General features: G+C 38.1%; 1 protein-coding gene across 1 annotated transcript; it reads right to left on the bottom strand.

The window, feature by feature from the left end:
• Positions 1–6,474: 6,474 nt before the first annotated feature.
• On the bottom strand, positions 6,475–18,100 carry arcn1a (archain 1a). The gene is made up of 10 exons (XM_079871722.1): positions 17,938–18,100; positions 14,934–15,197; positions 14,202–14,381; positions 12,799–12,998; positions 12,547–12,711; positions 10,571–10,736; positions 10,163–10,310; positions 9,953–10,061; positions 9,595–9,799; positions 6,475–7,603 (listed from the first exon to the last, which is right to left on the bottom strand). Exons 1-10 carry the CDS (start codon positions 17,938–17,940, stop codon positions 7,514–7,516), a joined length of 1,530 nt encoding a protein of 509 aa, XP_079727848.1. The 5' UTR covers positions 17,941–18,100; the 3' UTR covers positions 6,475–7,513.
• Positions 18,101–18,557: the final 457 nt, after the last annotated feature.

Below are 18,557 nucleotides of genomic sequence, written 5' to 3'. Positions count from 1 at the left end.
TCTGTCCTGCACTGTTCCCCCACCTACGTGCTCTCTCTCTCTCTCTCTCTCTCTCTCTCTCTCTCTCTCTCTCTCTCTCTCTCTCTCTCTCTCTCTCTCTCTCTCTCTCTCTCTCTCTCCACCCCTATTCCTCTCCTTCTCTTTTCAAACCCTCATAGTCTCTCACACACTCCTTCCCTCCCTTCTTTTTTTCATTCTGCTACCACAAGGCAGTCTTTTATTCTCGCAGCTGAAGAGCTCCTCACTTGTTCAGCCTCTGGAACGAGAAAGACAGGCAGAGAGAGAGAGAGAGAGAGAGAGAGAGAGAGAGAGAGAGAGAGAGAGACAGACAGACAGATAGGCTGGAATACAATAGGGGTGATTTATCACAACATACTGATGTAGAGATTTCAGAAATGGTGTCTCGTAAGATTTGATTTGTTATATCAGCATATTGTGGAAGCAAGTCAGGTGGCACTTTTTTTGGTCCTCACTCTCCCTGATTCTCCCTCGTCCATTCGATTCTCATAAAGAAATCTAATTCCCACAACATAGTTGAACTCTGGCCAAGTCAGATAAGCAAAATGTGAAATTAAATTCAATTACAATAAGCCAATAAAGCTGCCCTCTAAATACGTTAAAATGCCCTCTGTAAAATTTCTTAGGACAACAAACGGAAGAGAAAACTAAAATTCAGATAATTGAAGGCAAGACTGGGGAAGTTTGTAGAGATGACGTTTTTGAAACAGAAATGGCTGTTCTGCTACTCAGAATAATGTCTTATTTTAGTGTCCAAATGTTAAACACCCAAAATACACACACATACGCAATAGTGGCTCCCCGTAAACCCAACCCATCTCAACTCATGAGACATTCCACCAACGCATGTCTGGAGAGGACGTTGTGTGGGTTGGAAGAGGGTTGGAAACTTTGGGGAAGCTAAGAAGAATGTGAAGTTGCAAAGAATGCCAACTTAAAAATCTGTTTAGAAATATTCTAAACAGATGGTATATTATCATATAAGTAATAAAAGTGTAAATAAAAGGTGAATATCGTCTCCATGTTAACTTGAAAATACCAGGCAAAAGTGTATGAGGGCAGGGGGGTTCTTAAATATTTGCCCAATGCCCATTAAAACCTAAATATTATTTCTATTAGTTACAAGCCATACTGTCTGAGGTATCATAGTTTGTCTAGAACAGCTATGCTATGGAAGTCCTATGTACTTTTGTACTTAAACACCCTTTTACCTCGTTTCTCTTCGTCTTCCTTCCATCTCCCTCTGATTTATCTAAAATCCACACACCAAATTAAACACTAAAACCTTAGCTACAGTAAATACGATAGAAATATCATCGTTGCAAAACATGTTGTGTTTCACCGGGGATTTTACTTTTTTAAGGATGCACAGCGTCAATCAGAGTGGCCGTTTCCATTCATAAGATTCACATCATTACGCAGAGAATAGAAGATGAAGTGGAAGAAAGGATGACCTCTGGTGGTTGTGCACGTGTTTCATTTTCATCTACATATAAATCTACTCAACTCAGCAAGCTCTGATAATAGACAGCAGGGCTTGTTTTGCTCTCAGAAAACATAATTTAGAACGCATTTGGGCTTTTCAGCGAAGTTCAAATAGATTTGCTTTAAAAAATATATATTTAAAAATGTAGCTACTATTTGTAAAGAACTTTCCTCATATCAAAAGCAGCAAAAGGAAACTTACTTGAAAGCGAACCCTATTAAGGGCCATGTGGTTCTTGGTTTGTAAATAACATGACAACTCTTGGAAATATCTTAGGAGTGGGATACAGACTGATCGTGATGAATAGCTCCCTCTGTAGCTCCTTCAGAAATTCAGCTGGAACCACTGTAGGAGATTGAAGGAGATCAGAAAAGCGTCTGTGCGTAAAACAATTTCCCTTGCCGTGGCTGCACTTTCCAGCTAACCAGAGGTGGACAAAGTACACAACTTCCTTAAAGTACAGATACTACAGGTCAAATATTACTCCGTTACAAGTTAGAGTTGTAAAGACCGATTTTTACATAAAGCTGCTGTCCGTAACCTTTTTGGGTTAAAAATTATCCAAAATAAATTTGAGCAAGTACATAACCAGCCAGTGTTCAAAACTATCTGCTTGCCTTAGCTCGGTTCAAAACGGTAAGCTTATAATGTTTTTAATTCCAGTGGTACTGGTGGATTTCCGCGGGAAATTCAAGCATGTCTTTGCCAGAGCCGTTGAAAAACATATTAAAACATACAAAAATATTAAAACATACAAAATCATATTTAACGGCTCTTAGTGTGGGGAATTGTGTTATTTTAGGAACGGTTCATATAGATTTTTGCAACTGGTGTTTTTTTACTTGCTAGGACCCCACTGAATACAAAACAAAACCTGTTTCCAATTTTTTTCTTCATTTTTAGTGCCAAAATTCAAGATGGCAGACAATATATGCAGAAAAATCACAGAAAATAAAATATATAATCTTTTCACTTCTATGAAGGCTTTAAAATGGTAAACATTTTGATGAATGTATTCCTAATAAGGCAGACAAGTGAGACCCAGACTATTTTAAAAATATTTACTGGATCATTTGCCAAAAAATTGGGCAAAAAAAAAAAAAAATGGAAAAAAATCTGAAAAAAAAAAAAAAAAAAAATCTGAAAAAAATCTGAAACAGGTAGTTTTGCAAACTATAGGGTCTGAAGAAGTCAAAAAATATAATTTGCAAAAATCTATATGAAATGTTCCAAACACTTTATTTTGCTACATATGGCCCTGCACTATCTGGTCTTTGCGTCATTACCTCACATCTGTACACATTTAGAAGGTGTCTTGGCTAGTAGGCTATATTGCATGTGAGGATGTTAGAGGTGGAGATTTATAGCCTTTTCTCACAGCACTTGATATAATTAAACTTATCAATTTGATGGCGGATCCAGCAAGGTTCAAACGACAATCACCAGTGACAAATGGAGATTCACCCGTTGTAAAATGCAAAAGACTTCGGACTTGGGAGTGGCTACAGAAAAAAAGAGACTGCAACCGGCCCATGCGAAAATAAGGGGAATATCGGAAGGACATTAAATGTAGTCACGCAATGCAGATGTTGTTAACATTAACAATTTGAGAACAAAGTATAATTTGCACGGTTTGGTGTATGATAAGTGATCATTAGATTTAATCAGCGCGATTTACTGCAATGCTTTTTTCCCCTTAGTTGGTCAGAACAAAAGTGGATGCTACTTACTTGTTCAGAGGACATTTTCCGGTGAAAATTCTTATGTTGGTCATACTTCCAAAAAGTAGAATCTATGATTCCGAATGATAGTATCCACACCGGCGCGGTGATTGACAGCCGCACATTCTCCTCAAAACATTGGATTCATCCGTGCTGTGCCGTGGCACAACCCACGTAAAGTTGATAATTCCGCAAATAACTGCAATTGCAGATTTCGAACAGAGATGGCGACAAAGAGGGATCAGGGGGTGGAGATGGGTAGGTTTAGGTATACATAAGGTGGGAGGAGTTGGATCTGGATCCAACTCCTCCCCCTGGATGTTGTGTTCAGCAGTGAGGACCATCTCTGAATTTTAGCACTTTTATTCCTAGCCTGATTTTAGCCTCTGATTTGAACACTCTGTTTGAAGGGGCGTGTCTGCTGTGAGACTTCAGTGTAAACACCCACTGCTGTGATTGGCTGACATGCTTGCATATGAAATAGCTAGCATTACATGCCTCTGATTTGAACACTCTGTTTTAAGGGGCGTGTCTGCTGTGAGACTTCAGTGTAAACGCCCACTGCTGTGATTGGCTGACATGCTTGCATATGAAATAGCTAGCATTACATGCCTCTGATTTGAACACTCTGTTTGAAGGGGCGTGTCTGCTGTGAGACTTCAGTGTAAACGCCCACTGCTGTGATTGGCTGACATGCTTGCATATGAAATAGTTAGCATTACATGTGGAACTCTCTCGAATACTTTTACTATTACAGCTATACGTTTTTACTATTACAGCTATCGAGATTAACGAATCATTGGCATTCTGCTAATGAACGCTGATTGGTCAGTGAAGGACTGATTACGACCAGAGATACCGCTTGATGGCATCGTAGCATCCGAAGCGGGATCAGAAACAAACAAAACAAAAACTCTTCTAGCACGTGTATTTACCTGTGTCAGCTGTGTTGTCGATGCCTCGACAGAAAAGAAAGTGCAGAGCGCGAAAGCACCAAAGTGACTGAAGGATTGCCGTAAGCAGTATCTCTGGTCGATGTGTATGACGTCAATGACATTTTAAAAGACTTTTTAAAGCAAATAAGTGACTCTAAAAATCTCACAACCAACAATGTGTAATTTCTTTGCATCTCCTTTTGAATACAACATTCAAATTACTAGACAAAAAATTATATCCTGAGAAAAGTGGATTTTGAGGGGTATAGCTGCATAGACCTCCATTCATTCTGCACTCGTCCTGTGAGCGCCCTCATATGGAACCAGAGTGGAACTGCAACCAGTTCAGAAACCGGAAGTTTACTGAGCGTGGAAGTTCTCCCCTTATTAGACATTTTCTGGCCAAATTCTCTTTGCGGGCAAAGAAGAGAAAGGGGAGGTGACCTTTCCCCTTATGACGACATAAAGGGAAGATTCTAGATTCGCCCGTCTGAGCTTTCATTTTCTCAAAAATACCCAGGGCTTGGTTTACACCTATCAAAATGTCTAGCCACTGGGGGACCATACCATAGGCAGGCTAGGAGAACTCATATTAATGTTAAAAAACCTCATAAAGTGAAATTTTCATGTCATGGGACCTTTAAGTAAAAGTACAGAAGTACTTGTTTTTAAAAGTACTTAAGTATCAAAAGTAAAAAGTAAATGTCAATGCATTGTTTTTATTATTGTTGCATTTGTATGTAATACTTACAGTACCTTATGCCTCTGAATCTATGCCTGCCTATCTACCCTCATGTTAATATAACATTTATTTCTAGAACACAGTTCCAGTAGTGGGATTGAATGTGAGATTGAATAAGTGCACTCAATAACGTTCACAATGGTTTCGAACACCCAAATGGCTGTTCCCTCAAATAGTGCCCTAATTATGTTTTTTTTTTTTTTGGCTTTTAGTATGAATATGTTAGCCTTACTGTTATCTATAAGCTTGTGTGCTCCAAAACAATGACAGAATTTGCATTTAGAAGACCATACCCAACGTTGAAAATGAAAATCAGGTTGATGTCAGAATCCAAGCCAGATTGACATTAATCTCCAACGTTGGACAAACGGGTTGACGTCAGAAACCAACATGTCGGGTTCTGTTGTCAACCTGACTTTCATTTCCAACCAAAATCCAACGTCTGTCGGACATCGGATGGTGACGTCATTCAGACGTCGGGTTCTGACGCCAACCCGACTTTCATTTCCAACCAAAATGCAACCAAAATCATCCCCTGACTGACGTTACTACTTGTCTTTCAAATGTATTGAAGTTAAAGTAAAAAGTTTCCAGAAAAAATAATACTCAAGTACAGATACTCAAAAAGTGTACTTTGTTACTGTCCACCTCTGCAGCTGACACTTTAAAAATAAAAGATCCACAACTGTACAGTATTTCTTCCATAACATGAGGGATGGAAAAATAACTCCCCTAATTTTTCTTTTCTTCGGTTCATGTTTTCCCAAATTAAGATGGACATACAGACAATAATAATTTCTCAATCACATACAGGCCTCAATCTACTTTCAGTGCTTCTAACAAACACGTATGAGAAAAGCCCAGCCTATAAAAACATACCTCAACTCTCCATGCTAGTATTAAGGTGGAAAAAAAAGAACAAAACAGAACAACATGAATCATTCAGTGTGGCCAATCAAAAAACTGACTGGTTCATGTGACTGGGTGACAAAAATAGTGCTGCTTCATGCAAATATTGGTGGACTGATATGGCTTTGTAATCGTTTTATTATAAAATCAGATGCACTTCAACATATTTCAGCATTCAAGACCATAAATGATTTTATAACATAACGTTGTTTACTTTGTGATAAGCATTCAAATAGGACACATTAACTGCAGAAAAAAGGACAGTTCACAAAAGATCCTTTTTAGACTCTTTATTGATTTTTTTTTTTTAAGTTTACACTGGAATGTTCTTTAACATGAATCCCTAATTCGTTATTTTACAAGATTACAAAAAAAATCTCTGAAGTCTTTATACCATTCCCCAAATCCACATTATGATTCCATGAAAACCAAAACAAAACATTTAATACGCCCTTCCAATCATCAAAATATACGGAGACATTCAAGGCATTATTTGGAACCAAGACAGCAAGGGAGGCCTCTTTTCTTCAGTGGGGGCCATGTGGGGTTGAGACTGAAGTTTGGGATGATGACTTGGCAGGCTGGGAACCACTCTTAATGCTGATTTGAGACCAGAGGTCCCTCCCTGAAAACCCATTCACAATCACTGACAGTCAAGAGACACACATGATCCCGATCCTCCACTGAGCGGCTCTATCTACATACAACACATTTCAGATAAGAATGAGCAGGTTGCCTTTTAGCAGTATGAAAGTCCAACCCTGCAGTTCCTGCTTTCAATAGAAAACATGATATAAACCAGACAAACTGAGCTCTCATTTTTGAAGCACCGCAATGCTTTCATCTTAAATTAAACAACTCACTGTACTATACTGTATGTTGTTAATGGCTTTAAATGTTTTTCCATTTTAATTGTTTGTCAAATTGCCCTCAGATGTCCATGATACTGGAAACAAAGTTTTGAAAATGAACTACTATATGTTCCATTTCCTTACAGGTTGGCATTACTACACTAAAGCAACGTAAAGCAAGAAAACAGCGAGTTACACAAAGATCCAAGCACAGATATAGTTCTTAAACATGAGAGATGTCTAAACAGGAGATGAAATATATTTTAGACAAAACAAGGAGTATGAATGACATAAAGAAAGACAAAACAATGACTCCAGACATTTCAGGATATGGACGAAAAGGCTATTGCAAGCAAGGTACAACAATCTTCTAGTGTTTCAAAAAAGTTAGTTCACAGCACAATGAAAATGAAACTTTAGAAAACCACAAACTGAAAGAAATGACATGAGCAACTTGACCCTTACAGTGAAGGTATATGAACCATCAATTAAAATATATACTGCCATGATGGCATCAAATAAATAAAGCTCCACCAGCCCACCTCCCTTCTGAAAAAGTCTCCATTTTAGCCCCAACCCTTGCTGATACTCACTGGCCTTTATGAAGAAGGTTACTTCGTGAAACAAATTTGGTACAGCCAATATTGCCAGCAAAGTCTAAAATGACTTCATTTTCTTTTTAGGGGATAAAAAAGCAAGCAGAATCCCATTAAAGTACTGCTGAAGATGATAAAGATTGCATTGTCCCTCCATTTGTATGTCTCTCCCTTCTTTTATTTATATGAATGTTTTCAGTCCATTTATCTGCTCTTCTGTCAAGTTGGGTGGAATTTTGTTAGTGATGTTTCCTTTTATAGTATTTCATACTTGTCGACCACAAATGATGTTTCTGTGGAGAACCGAACCGGGCTGTCCCCATCCACTTGAGACACCTTAGTGACCTGACAGGAGCGAACATGAACAAAGAGAAAAGAGGGAAAAAAAGAGGGAAAGGTGAGTTTAATTTTTATGCATTTAAAGGGGCCATAAACTGCATTTTTTAATAACTTTATAATGTTTCCTGAGGTGCACTTAGTTATAATGTTAGTATGAATTATACATACTTTTTTTTTTGTCAATTATGGAAATAAAAGGCCATTTTCTACCCTAATTTTATCCCTCTGATTTGAACGCGATGTTTTAAGGGGCGTGTCTGCTGTGAGACTTCAGTGTAAACGCCCACTGCTTTGATTGGCTAACATCTTTGCATATGAACTAAGCATTACATGTGGAATTCTCTCAAACTTTTACTATGTTTTTACTATTACAGCTGTTGAGATTAACTAATTGTGAAAAGTGTTAATTACAACATTATATTTAGATCTACTCCAGTGACATGAAAGTTTGCAGCAGTGAGCATTGTAGCCGATGACAGACATGTCTGTTGAGCGCATGAATGCAGTGATCTCGTCATTGCAACTCGATTTCTGCACTCACAAATGCTTTCGTCATAACTAAATGCAAACACTATGTAAATAAGAGATTCATTGTGCAGTATAGACAGCGTCATTGATTATAACGGGAGTTTTGGCCAGAGTCACTGATAAACTCACAGTGATTTTGATTGACAGCTCCAACAATTATAAAGGGAGCGTTCTTTGATCGCTTTCTGTATATAATTTGATCACAATTTAAATAACATTTGAATGCAATAACATAGAAACAATGTGAAGTTTACCATTTAGTCACTGGCTTGATTTAGTGACGCATAAACGGCAATAAACGATTTTGAGACAAAGAACGTCTGACTGTACATGAATCGTTACATATCAAAAATCACTGATCACAGATTAGGCATTAGAATGAACATGGTTTCTTGCATGTTGTGGCATTACTGTCGGGCCCATATCTTACAGTCTGTTTGCAAAGCCTGCACCAAAATGTGACTGATTTACCAAAGAATCCACAGTGAAATGTACCAAACAAACAAATATTGCTCCACTGAGACATTCACATAGATTCACATAAATAACCACTTTCCTAGTATTAGGATCCTTTGGAAGATAATGTTATTTTTAGTCCAGTGATCATACATCTCTCTTCTCTCCTTCTTATCTCACTAATGTGCCTGTGGGTGTTTTGTCGCACTATTACATTATAATGTGACAAAATCCGATATGAGTAATATTTGGAGCTTGGTTTCAATAAAAGCTGTTTTTGGACTAACAAGGAAGTTTTGAGTTCTGAAACTTCCAGGATGTTTTATAGTACAATGACCTCTAACATGTCAAAAGATCATTTGAAGAAAATTTGAATCCCTAACCCAGGGTTTAACAAACTTTTTTGATAGCTCCCACAGGGCTCAACAATAAAGACTGTCCTTATCGGGCCAGTGCTGCATCGTCACGAAAGTTTATCATTAGCATGTGCTTTTAAGTCTTCCAAAATTAAACATTTAATTGCAAGCAGCAGCAAAAGAACTCAGTTTGGTATTGCACACTGTGTGAGAATTCAACCTTATTTATCACAATACAAGGTTGCATGGGTCAAAAACAATGAAAACAACAAATATTTTACTTAATTTTTTCTTTATTCATTACTTTTTTGTGGTTTGGGACAAATCAAAATTTGATCCACTGGCCCAACTGGGCCAGTAGAAAAAAATCCTTAGTGTTGAGCTCTGCCCCCTATGATTTAAAGGTAACGTTTCAATATTTTAACAGCACATTCTCGGTTCTCTGATTTCAGTTAATGGTCATGCATGCAGGTAAACAAAAACAAAAAAAGTGTTTTAACTTTTTTAGCGAGTGTTTTTGAAAATGATTTTTTGAAAATAATTTATTTTACATTTAAAATGTTATGATTGTATTGATTATTAACTTTTAATTAGTTCATGAACCCCCTGAAGCTCCGTAACAAACCCCGTTTTGGGAAACATGACCTCTTGCCTTACCTGAATGTCACAGTAGCTTCCCTTGGAGACAAAGGAGACACTGACAGGGAAAAAGTCATTGGGCTGGCCATTTATGCTGAACTCCATGCTCCCGGTCTTATTCTTTACATCGATCACGGGCAGAGACCACTCCAGGACATTTCGTCTGCTATCATGGCGATATTCTCCATCTAGATCACCAATCACAGGAGCTCCTACTCCAGACCTGTGATGAAATATTTTCAATAGAAAAATGTAAATAAACCAAATGACCCCAAGATGCTTCATTACACATGGGGAAAGGCAAAAGGTACTTTAATATGGTGTATAATGTGAGTGAATTAGGGTCCTGAACTAAATTCAGTGAAATTCTACTCACGGTACAGGAATAGAGATGACTACATCATTGAGTTCCAGAGTTTCATCCTGTAGCTCATACTCGATGTTTACATCACAGCCGGTACCACTCTCAGAGGGCCAGCAGTTTACTGCAGAGATGAAACAGACAGGAATTGGATGAGCATAGGTCATATGACACTATGGGTGAGACATAAGCTGGTATCACTGAAACCAGATGTTTAAGACTGACTTGTTAGTGGAATGAGAGATTCCTCTGTTGTCTGTAGTCTCCACTTCAGCACACCCACGTCAGTTTTCAGGGGGAAAGATTTGTCAGGGTTTTTCAGACCAATCACGGACTCCGCTGTGAAAAGTTTTTTGTCCACATTGGGATGGGTCTACAAGAGAAGAAAAAAAAAAGGTTGGAAGAGTATATCTTATACAGTTTTTTCTATTTTCTTTTCTTAGTAGTTTTAGAATACATAGAAACATTTAATAGTTTTCAGTTTTGGTCATTTTTTATTAGTTTTAATAGGCCCTACTAATTTTTTTGCACTACAAACCAATGCCTATACCAATACATTTGATTTTATTACAAGAAGCATCATATTCAGAATTATTATGATGTGCCAATGCTGCTACATTTAGAAAACATCACCTGCAACTGGACGCCTCTCTTGTCATTATTGCTGATATTTAGCCTAATTCGCCCATTCTTCTCATCAGACACTTTGAGGGTAATCATGCCAATCACTTCCATGTTCTGGAGGCCACCGTCACGACCACACGTCAGGGTGATCTTTTCCTCCACCCGCATATGCACACTGAAAATTAGACAGAAATTGTAATTAAATTGCAAAACGATCCAATCATGTGTTTGCAGCATACTGGTGCATAAGAATTATGTGGCTTAGTACAGAAAATAAAGTGATTTATGGGTTATGGCACATCCTATTTCCTCTGAGAAAAGCAAAGCCAAAAAAAAAAACAAAAAAAAAAGGAGTTGGTCATTGAGAATTATTTGATTGTCAAACTCAAAATCTAACTTACATGAGGAATCCAAATTCAGTTAGCCTTAGAAAGTGGTGCTTATGTGCCTTCAATTTTGATGAACAGATGCATTTTTCACCATATGTTCTGCTGAGTTCAGTGTGCAAGACGCAGCAAAAATAGGCTCAGTGCTGAAACTCTACTTGACATGCTGCTCAAACGTACAGTGTGAATACTGCAACCATTAAAGGCCTTGTCTTAAAGGCCGCTGAGATGTCTTTTTTATGAATGAAAACTACGCTTTTTGAAAACACTCTCCAAAATGGATAATTTTGAAAATGCCATTTTTGCATTGTAGTGTGGACTGTCAGGGTTTTGAAAACAATGCCGCACATTTAGTCATGTGACACATATTATAACAATAGATATTCATGTTTATATAGGTATAGTGCCTGTTATGTGCTATTCACTTTCACGCAGTAGCTAAAATATGTTAGTTTGCACACTCTTCATTTCACAGTCCGGCAAAGATGAGAGAAAATTCACTTGCATTTGCTGTCCTGCGGCAAAACATGAGAGCAGCTGCATTTTAATGGTGAGTGAGTGCGACCTGGATGCATCAGTGAATGGAGAAATATTTTGCTAAATAAAATGATCCTGCCAGAAGAATTGCGTGATAACTTTATTATGTCTTGTTCCGTCATTGTATCATCAGCTTTTAAGAGGGTTTACGCATGTGCAGTTAGGTGAATTTAGAGTTTTCTGACGTTTCAGTGAGGATGAGAAACTTTTGGAAAACGCTTAAAAACGCTAGAGTGGATGGAGAGCATTTTAAAACAAAAATGGTGTTTTCAAATGTATCCGGATTAATGTAGACGAAGCCATAGGCACTGAAAAGAATATGCACTTGAACACACCGAGAGAACTACAGCCAACTGTCAACTAGCATGCGCGTTCTGCACCTGCGTGTAAATGAGACAACTGTGTGTTTCTGCAGTTATATTTGTCATTCAAAAAGGAAAACCAACGCTACAGGCTGCAGATACACAAACAGTAAACAAAGCAGCGCATGCTTACCGTTTTGAATATCAATCCTGCTGATCACTTTCTTTACTCCACTGCGCTCATGTTAATTTAAAAATTTTCACCAAGAACACTTGTCCTACAGCCTTCTATCTGTACCGTTCTGGCTTTTTTGCTCACTGTTTTGCTATTATTCTCAGCACTGACTCATTCACTAAGCTGAACAACCAATCAGAGTTCTCTCTCTCACTGACAAAACGAAAAAACTATGTCGGCCGACGCTGAAAAACGGCCCGACGGCCGATCGTCGGCTTGGTGTGTCCCAGGCTTTACAAGCTGCTGATCTAAGATGTACGAAACAGGTTTTAATCTAAAACCAACTAAAGGAAGTAGTACATAAAAAAATAAAATAAAAATAAAAATCTATTTCCTTGTTTAACTGGCATTTGTAAAGCCTCACATAGAAGACATTACATTTACAAACCCACAAATGGATGCATTAATGAACAGTAGTGCTAAATAAACTGATTATTTTAACCGAATAAGAATATACACTCCACTAATGTTCTATTGATTATCCTCAATCTGATTCTAGCATTAAAAACACAGACATATCATTACCTCTCTGTGTGGGCTGGAGGAGGCAGAGATTTGGACGCATCTGAGGGTCTTTTGCCTGTGCCAGGCAAGATGATATTTTCTCCCTCTGACTTAAGTTTGTCCACAAAGTCATCCACCTCCTTCCCCTTGCCAACCAGTTTAAGTGCTTTACTTGGACCACTGGACCTAAAACAAAAGGGCATTAAAATTGCAGCCTGCTGCTTTTTTATACAGGTTAAGGATCGCTGTACTCTATAAAGATTATAGCTGTACCTGACGGGTGCAGGGGTGGGTTTGGGTTTCTCAAGCTCGATCAGCGTGTCTGTGATGATGGATGTGTTGCTGCTGCTCATGCCCGAGCTGCCAAAACCACCAAAGCCCGGACCCTTCTTTCCACGCTCTGCATCACGCCGTACCTGCTGAAGTTCTTTAGCCTTCCGTCTCATCTCTGCCTTAGCCTCACGCTCCTGAGTCTGATGAACAATTGAGTGGTTTAGAGTGAAGAAAAGATAATCGACAGTAAAGTGCATCATAATTACTAAGAGCCCTTGTCAGTAGGTTTATAAACAGCAAACATATAGCTGGGATTAGGGATGTTAAATTATGAACTCCACACAGCACCTTGTTTCATGCATTAGGAACATGATCTTCCTCCTTTGCATCAATGACTACGTTTACAAGCTGTTAAAATTCGGGTTAAGGTCACTATTTGGGTTTCTGAAACATTCGGTATAACCCGTTTACATGCGTGAGCAGAGAGAGTTACTTATGTATACATGGAATTTGTAATCAATTGGCAATATCCCGGTGTAAACGGTGACGCACGGTTAGCGTCTGGACGTACGGACAACCTTAAGACGCAATATGCGTCATTTACGATTCTTCTTCCTGTATCCAAAGACAACAACAACAACAGCAGCAGCACGCGGATAATGAATAGTTCGGGGCAGATAGCGATCGCCTTTGTTTGCGCTTTCCTCCTCGCTCCAAAAATGTGGTGCTGTGCTGCGTCTCGCCATGTTTACCTCTACTTCTTGTTTACTTCCGGTATACTGCACGCGGGTTTCTGTATGCGCCGTCTCTACTCAAAAGACCAAGATTCCTTGCGAATAGAACATGCGCAGAACACAAATCAATGTTCCTTTTGATGGGGATATGCCGATACGCGTTTACATGACCAAATATTCGGGTTAGAAAAGGGGTACCCCAGGGATCATATCCAGGTTTTTAAAAACCGGGATATGAGCATATCCGGGTTTTTGCCGGTGTTTACATGGCCGTGCGCGACCGGGTTATTGCTAATATTCCGGTTTTGAACGGGTTATTGGCTGCATGTAAACGTAGTCACTGACTACGTTTACAAGCTGTTAAAATTCGGGTTATGGTCGGGTTAAGGTCACTATTTGGGTTTCTGAAACATTCGGAATAACCCGTTTACATGGCCGTGCGCGACCGGGTTTTGAATGGGTTATTGGCTTGGCTGCATGTAAACGTAGTCAATGCTTGTACCTAAGCTATGCAAGTCTAGCAGATGGGAGAATTTTCTAGAATGTCATTAAATGCAGTAGACTTTTGTGGAATTGCCAAATTCATTCATTAGAAGAGGATTAGAGAATACTTTGAGACGGATGGCAAAAAAGTTTGCTTTGCTATTTCTCAAGAAATGTCTTTCCTACCTCTCTGACGGCACGGAAAACCTTTTCCTCATGAGAGTCCATTTCTGTGAACGTCCGGATCTGGGCCAAGTTGACATTTTCTCTATAACCAAGTGCAACAATCTCATCGAATGCAAAGATGAGGTCAAAGCAGTGCTCCGAAATCTCACTTTCCTCCAGGACACGACAATATTCAGGAATCTACCAAAATAAAAGTAAAATGAACAAATCAAGTCAGTTTAATTTGAAAATTCTGAGTAACAAAACGATTTGTATTGTTAAAAAAGTTGAAAAACGTGAATTTTATTTATTTGAACAACCTAAGGTGAACACGTCTAAGTTTCTATTTTACAAATTAATTAAAAAAAGGTAAGATCTACAGAAAAATACTTTACTAATTTCTTCCATTACTAAAACTGATTTTTTGTTTATTTAACAGAAAAATAAAAATTTGCTACTTTTTGTTAAATTTGCTTAAATTTGTAACTAAGTTACCTTACTATATCCAGTGAAAAACTGTAAATGTTTTTTTACACTATCATGTCAAATTTATGTTTTTCTAAGTAAAAACTATGGATGTCACTATTTACGGTGACATTGCCTGACTTTGGCATTATAAAAGATGGTTATATGTTTTTTATAGTGAATTTCAGGTAATGAAAAGTGAACACTGATGTGCATCAAGAAGTAATAAACAATTTTGTTGCCCATAAACAGTATTTTATTCCACTGTGTATGCGGGTTCTTTCGTACCACACGTGAGAAGAGACGCAGTGTCTCCAGGTCCTCCAGTATATTACTGTTCTTGGTGGTGACCAGCACCATGTAGAGCTTTTCCAGAGGCTGGTAGACGTAGCGCACACTCTCCGTCTCCACAAATGTGTGCTGTTTGCCGGTGTTCATCAGCTTGGGAAAAGCGGCCAGCAGACCCTCCACTCGCGTCCGTGTCATCTCCACAAACTGCCGCGACACCAGGGCCTTACCTGCCTTGGTGCAGATTGCTGCTGCCAACAGCACCTGGAGAAGAGTTATTGAACAAGAAATTTAGGGAGACATTTAAAAAAAAAAAAAAAAAAAAAAAAAAAAAAAAAAAAAAAACGTCTGCCGGAAGCTAGTTATTTTAGTCAATAAAGTTTTAATTATGGATATTTTTCTTACACGAACGCATTGCTTCACTTCAGAAGGCCTTTATTAACCCCTGGCCTGGAGCACTTTAATCATGAATGCATTCGCTTTGATGGACTTCGAAAGACATACAGCCATTCACTCCCATTATCAAGCTTGGAAGAGCCAGGACATTTTTTAATATAACTCCGATTGTATTCGTCTAAGAAGAATGTCATATACACCAAGGATGGCTTCAGGGTGAGTAAATCATTGGCTGCTAATTTTCATTTTTGGGTGAACTATCCCTTTAAGAGTGAAATTCACACGTTTTCCAGTACTTCAAAGCTCTAAATAAATCCAATTTTAATGTGAGGAAAGATGTAGGAAAACTTAATCTTTGCGGAAAACAAACACTTTGATTAAAAAAAGACATGAAATTACAACTATAACCAGTGTTTAGCTGCAGAAGAGCACTTACTGACTTATTAGCCATTTCCACTCCCTAATATATGGAAAAAAGTCTCACGAACAACAAAAACTAGGTTTTTGAACATTACTGTTGTTAATAAAAGTTAATTTTATCTGCATCTCAATTCAAGCTCAGTGCTTTACTGTCAAATATCCAATTAACAAACGTAATATTGTCAGTAACTGCCCCTATTAATGCAAAACAATAGTAATTGTATAATTAAACTAACATTATGATCAAAAATCCCCCCAGCGCTACTAAATCAGTAGAACTTAGTGGCACCAGTGCTACTGCTCTCAAATGTTAGTCTTGAGCTCTGAAAGAGCACAGTGAGATTCTTTATTTACATTCCTTCCAAGAGCAAAACAGACACAACTTTATTTGGCGTTAATGTTTGCACACTTAATTTATAAATTGTTTAACTTAGGATAAACAATTCTTCATAGCAGCAAAGATAGAGCCCATCTTTCAACATTCACATGATCAGCTGTCAGAACACACTGACTACTGTAACGAAGGCTGTCTGAAGCAAATCAGAGAAACGCCTAATAAAACCAACAATGTGATTACATATCATGCAGGGTTCCCACACATTCTGACCAGTGAATTTCCATGATTTTTCCAGTCAAGTGTGATGACTAGACATGGATTAGATAAAGTTAAAGAGCATACACAAACAAGTCAACTTAAGTCACATGTTATTTTTATAGTGCTTTTTACAATACAGAATGTTTCAAAGCAGCTTTACAGTGGTAGCAGGAAATAGTGCAACAAAGTTTATTTTGGCTGTACAGCAGCTCTAGAAGAAAATAGAAAATGTTGCTGTTGATTATTGCTGCTGCGGAGCAAGTACAGAGACTTGCTACTGTCAATCATAGACACTGCTGAAAGCATGTAAGACATGCTGCTGCTGCACAAAACCACTACAGCAAACACTGACCAACTGTGTGAGCAACAAGTCCATTAGCTACAGATGCAATAGAAACCAATCACCTTGTGCCATGTAGTTAACCCATTAGTCTGCGCCATCTAGACTTTTATGACAGAACTTGGTATTTAGTTTCATGACTTTTCCAGGTCTGGAAATAACACTTTTGAAATTCAGTAATATTTCAAGGTTATTCAAGCCAATGGAAACCCTTATCACGAGACAGCAAAACCAGCCAGAGTAACAGAGTATGAATGGGTTTCTTTTATTATCATCAAGGAATCAAAGGGGTGAAGAGTTTTGTGGTCTGTTTTGAAATAAATTACACAAACCTCCCACTGCATTCATTGAGCATTTCTGACTAGATAGCTGCACACTTCAAAATACAACAGTGCAATCCTCTAGTCTATGACCTAAGCTAGTCCACAGACCCAATGATTTAGTATGGGATTAAGATATCAGCCATTTCCATCAGCATTTCCATAAAACAACTTTACAAATCTATCAGGCAATAGGCTAAATGACAGTATGACTATCCGTCTACACTTAATTTCTGCATGTTCCCAAACCCCTGAGTGGTTTCTTTTTCTTTCTGATGCTCTTGATTCTTGGGAAAATAAAATATTCCAATTCAGCTAAATTCTACAGAAAAGCCTTGAAACAATACATCCTGTTACAATTGATCTACAGACAGGTCAACAGGATCTACAACTGATCAACGTGCTAGTTGCAAATTTACCAACTTAAAGTCAAAAACAGTCTGAATTGTTCTCAGTGGTAATGCCAGCACTGAATTCAACACAATCTGACCACGTCAACAGATGCTTCAAATGGGCTAGTTATTTTACACACAAAAAGTCATGTAGAATTAGCCCACATCGTCCTGCTGTTATCAATCACAACTTACACAGCTTATTTGTTATCACAGACAAGTATAATGATAAGCTGATAGGGAAAGTTACAGGCCTACAGTACAGCGAGTATTTGTGATGTTGCTGATGTAGCTCATTTATCTTATATTGACAACACACCTTACTAGCGAGTTTAACAGCTCAAGAAGTGACATTACACGCAGACATTATCACTGAACTGATTTACAATTTCGCTATACGTCAATTTCAAAGTCTCTCTTGAATAAATACGCATTTCGAGCAATAAATCAGCCTACGGTTAATTTCGTTAGCTAGCAGTAAAAACCGGAACCCGTCGTCAAAATCAGCCGTTTGTCCATAAACGAATAAAGATTAACTCACCATTTTCACGGTCTGATATGTTTTCTGCGTTTAATCTTCTGAACGCCGTTTGTGTGGTTGTATAAATGCTATGTGGAGATAAATAAAACTGTTATTTGTGTGCAAGGCGGCTCAATATGGCAGAAGTGTAAGCCACGTCTCCAACCGGAAGTAGCTCGTCGTCAGGGGTAAAAGGGCAGCACGGCATATGTGGAGGATCCAACATCAGCAGCAGCAGCACTGCCCAACCCTCACATGACACTGTCAAAGAGGTTCCTTTTAAATACATCCGTTTATTTAATGACTTATTTTAATATATATATATATATATATATAAAATGGAAAGTAAACAGTTTTCTAATTTCCAAAGATTCCAAAGACATAACAAAAGTTTAACTTTTTACATTAACATATGGTTGTAATGAAAAGAAGACTGCACACTCAGAATCTGTTTTTATATGAGTTTTGGTGCCCTGTGTATCATTAAGTTGAATCCTCATAAATGTATTGCATTTTATTTTGTGTGCTTGATGTGGTTTCTTTTTCTTTATTTCTCTGCAAAGTTTTTTTTTTCTTCAGTCGTTAAATCCTTTTCATCCCTTCTTTATCTGGTATGAATAAGTCATTTTGCTACTCTCTTA

Source organism: Squalius cephalus (assembly GCF_949319135.1).
Source record: "Squalius cephalus genome assembly, chromosome: 5".
In the NCBI taxonomy this organism is placed as follows: Eukaryota; Metazoa; Chordata; class Actinopteri; order Cypriniformes; family Leuciscidae; genus Squalius; species Squalius cephalus.
Note: the sequence above shows the minus strand (reverse complement) of the source record. Positions and strands in the feature narration are given on the sequence as shown.

Excerpts from the sequence above, each read along its gene's own strand:
- arcn1a (XM_079871722.1), bottom strand. Across the intron at positions 10,311-10,570 it reads AGAGAGGCGTCCAGTTGCAG|ACCCATCCCAATGTGGACAA; the intron begins GTGATGTTTTCT and ends CTTCTCTTGTAG. Across the intron at positions 10,062-10,162 it reads ATCTCTCATTCCACTAACAA|TAAACTGCTGGCCCTCTGAG; the intron begins GTCAGTCTTAAA and ends TCATCTCTGCAG.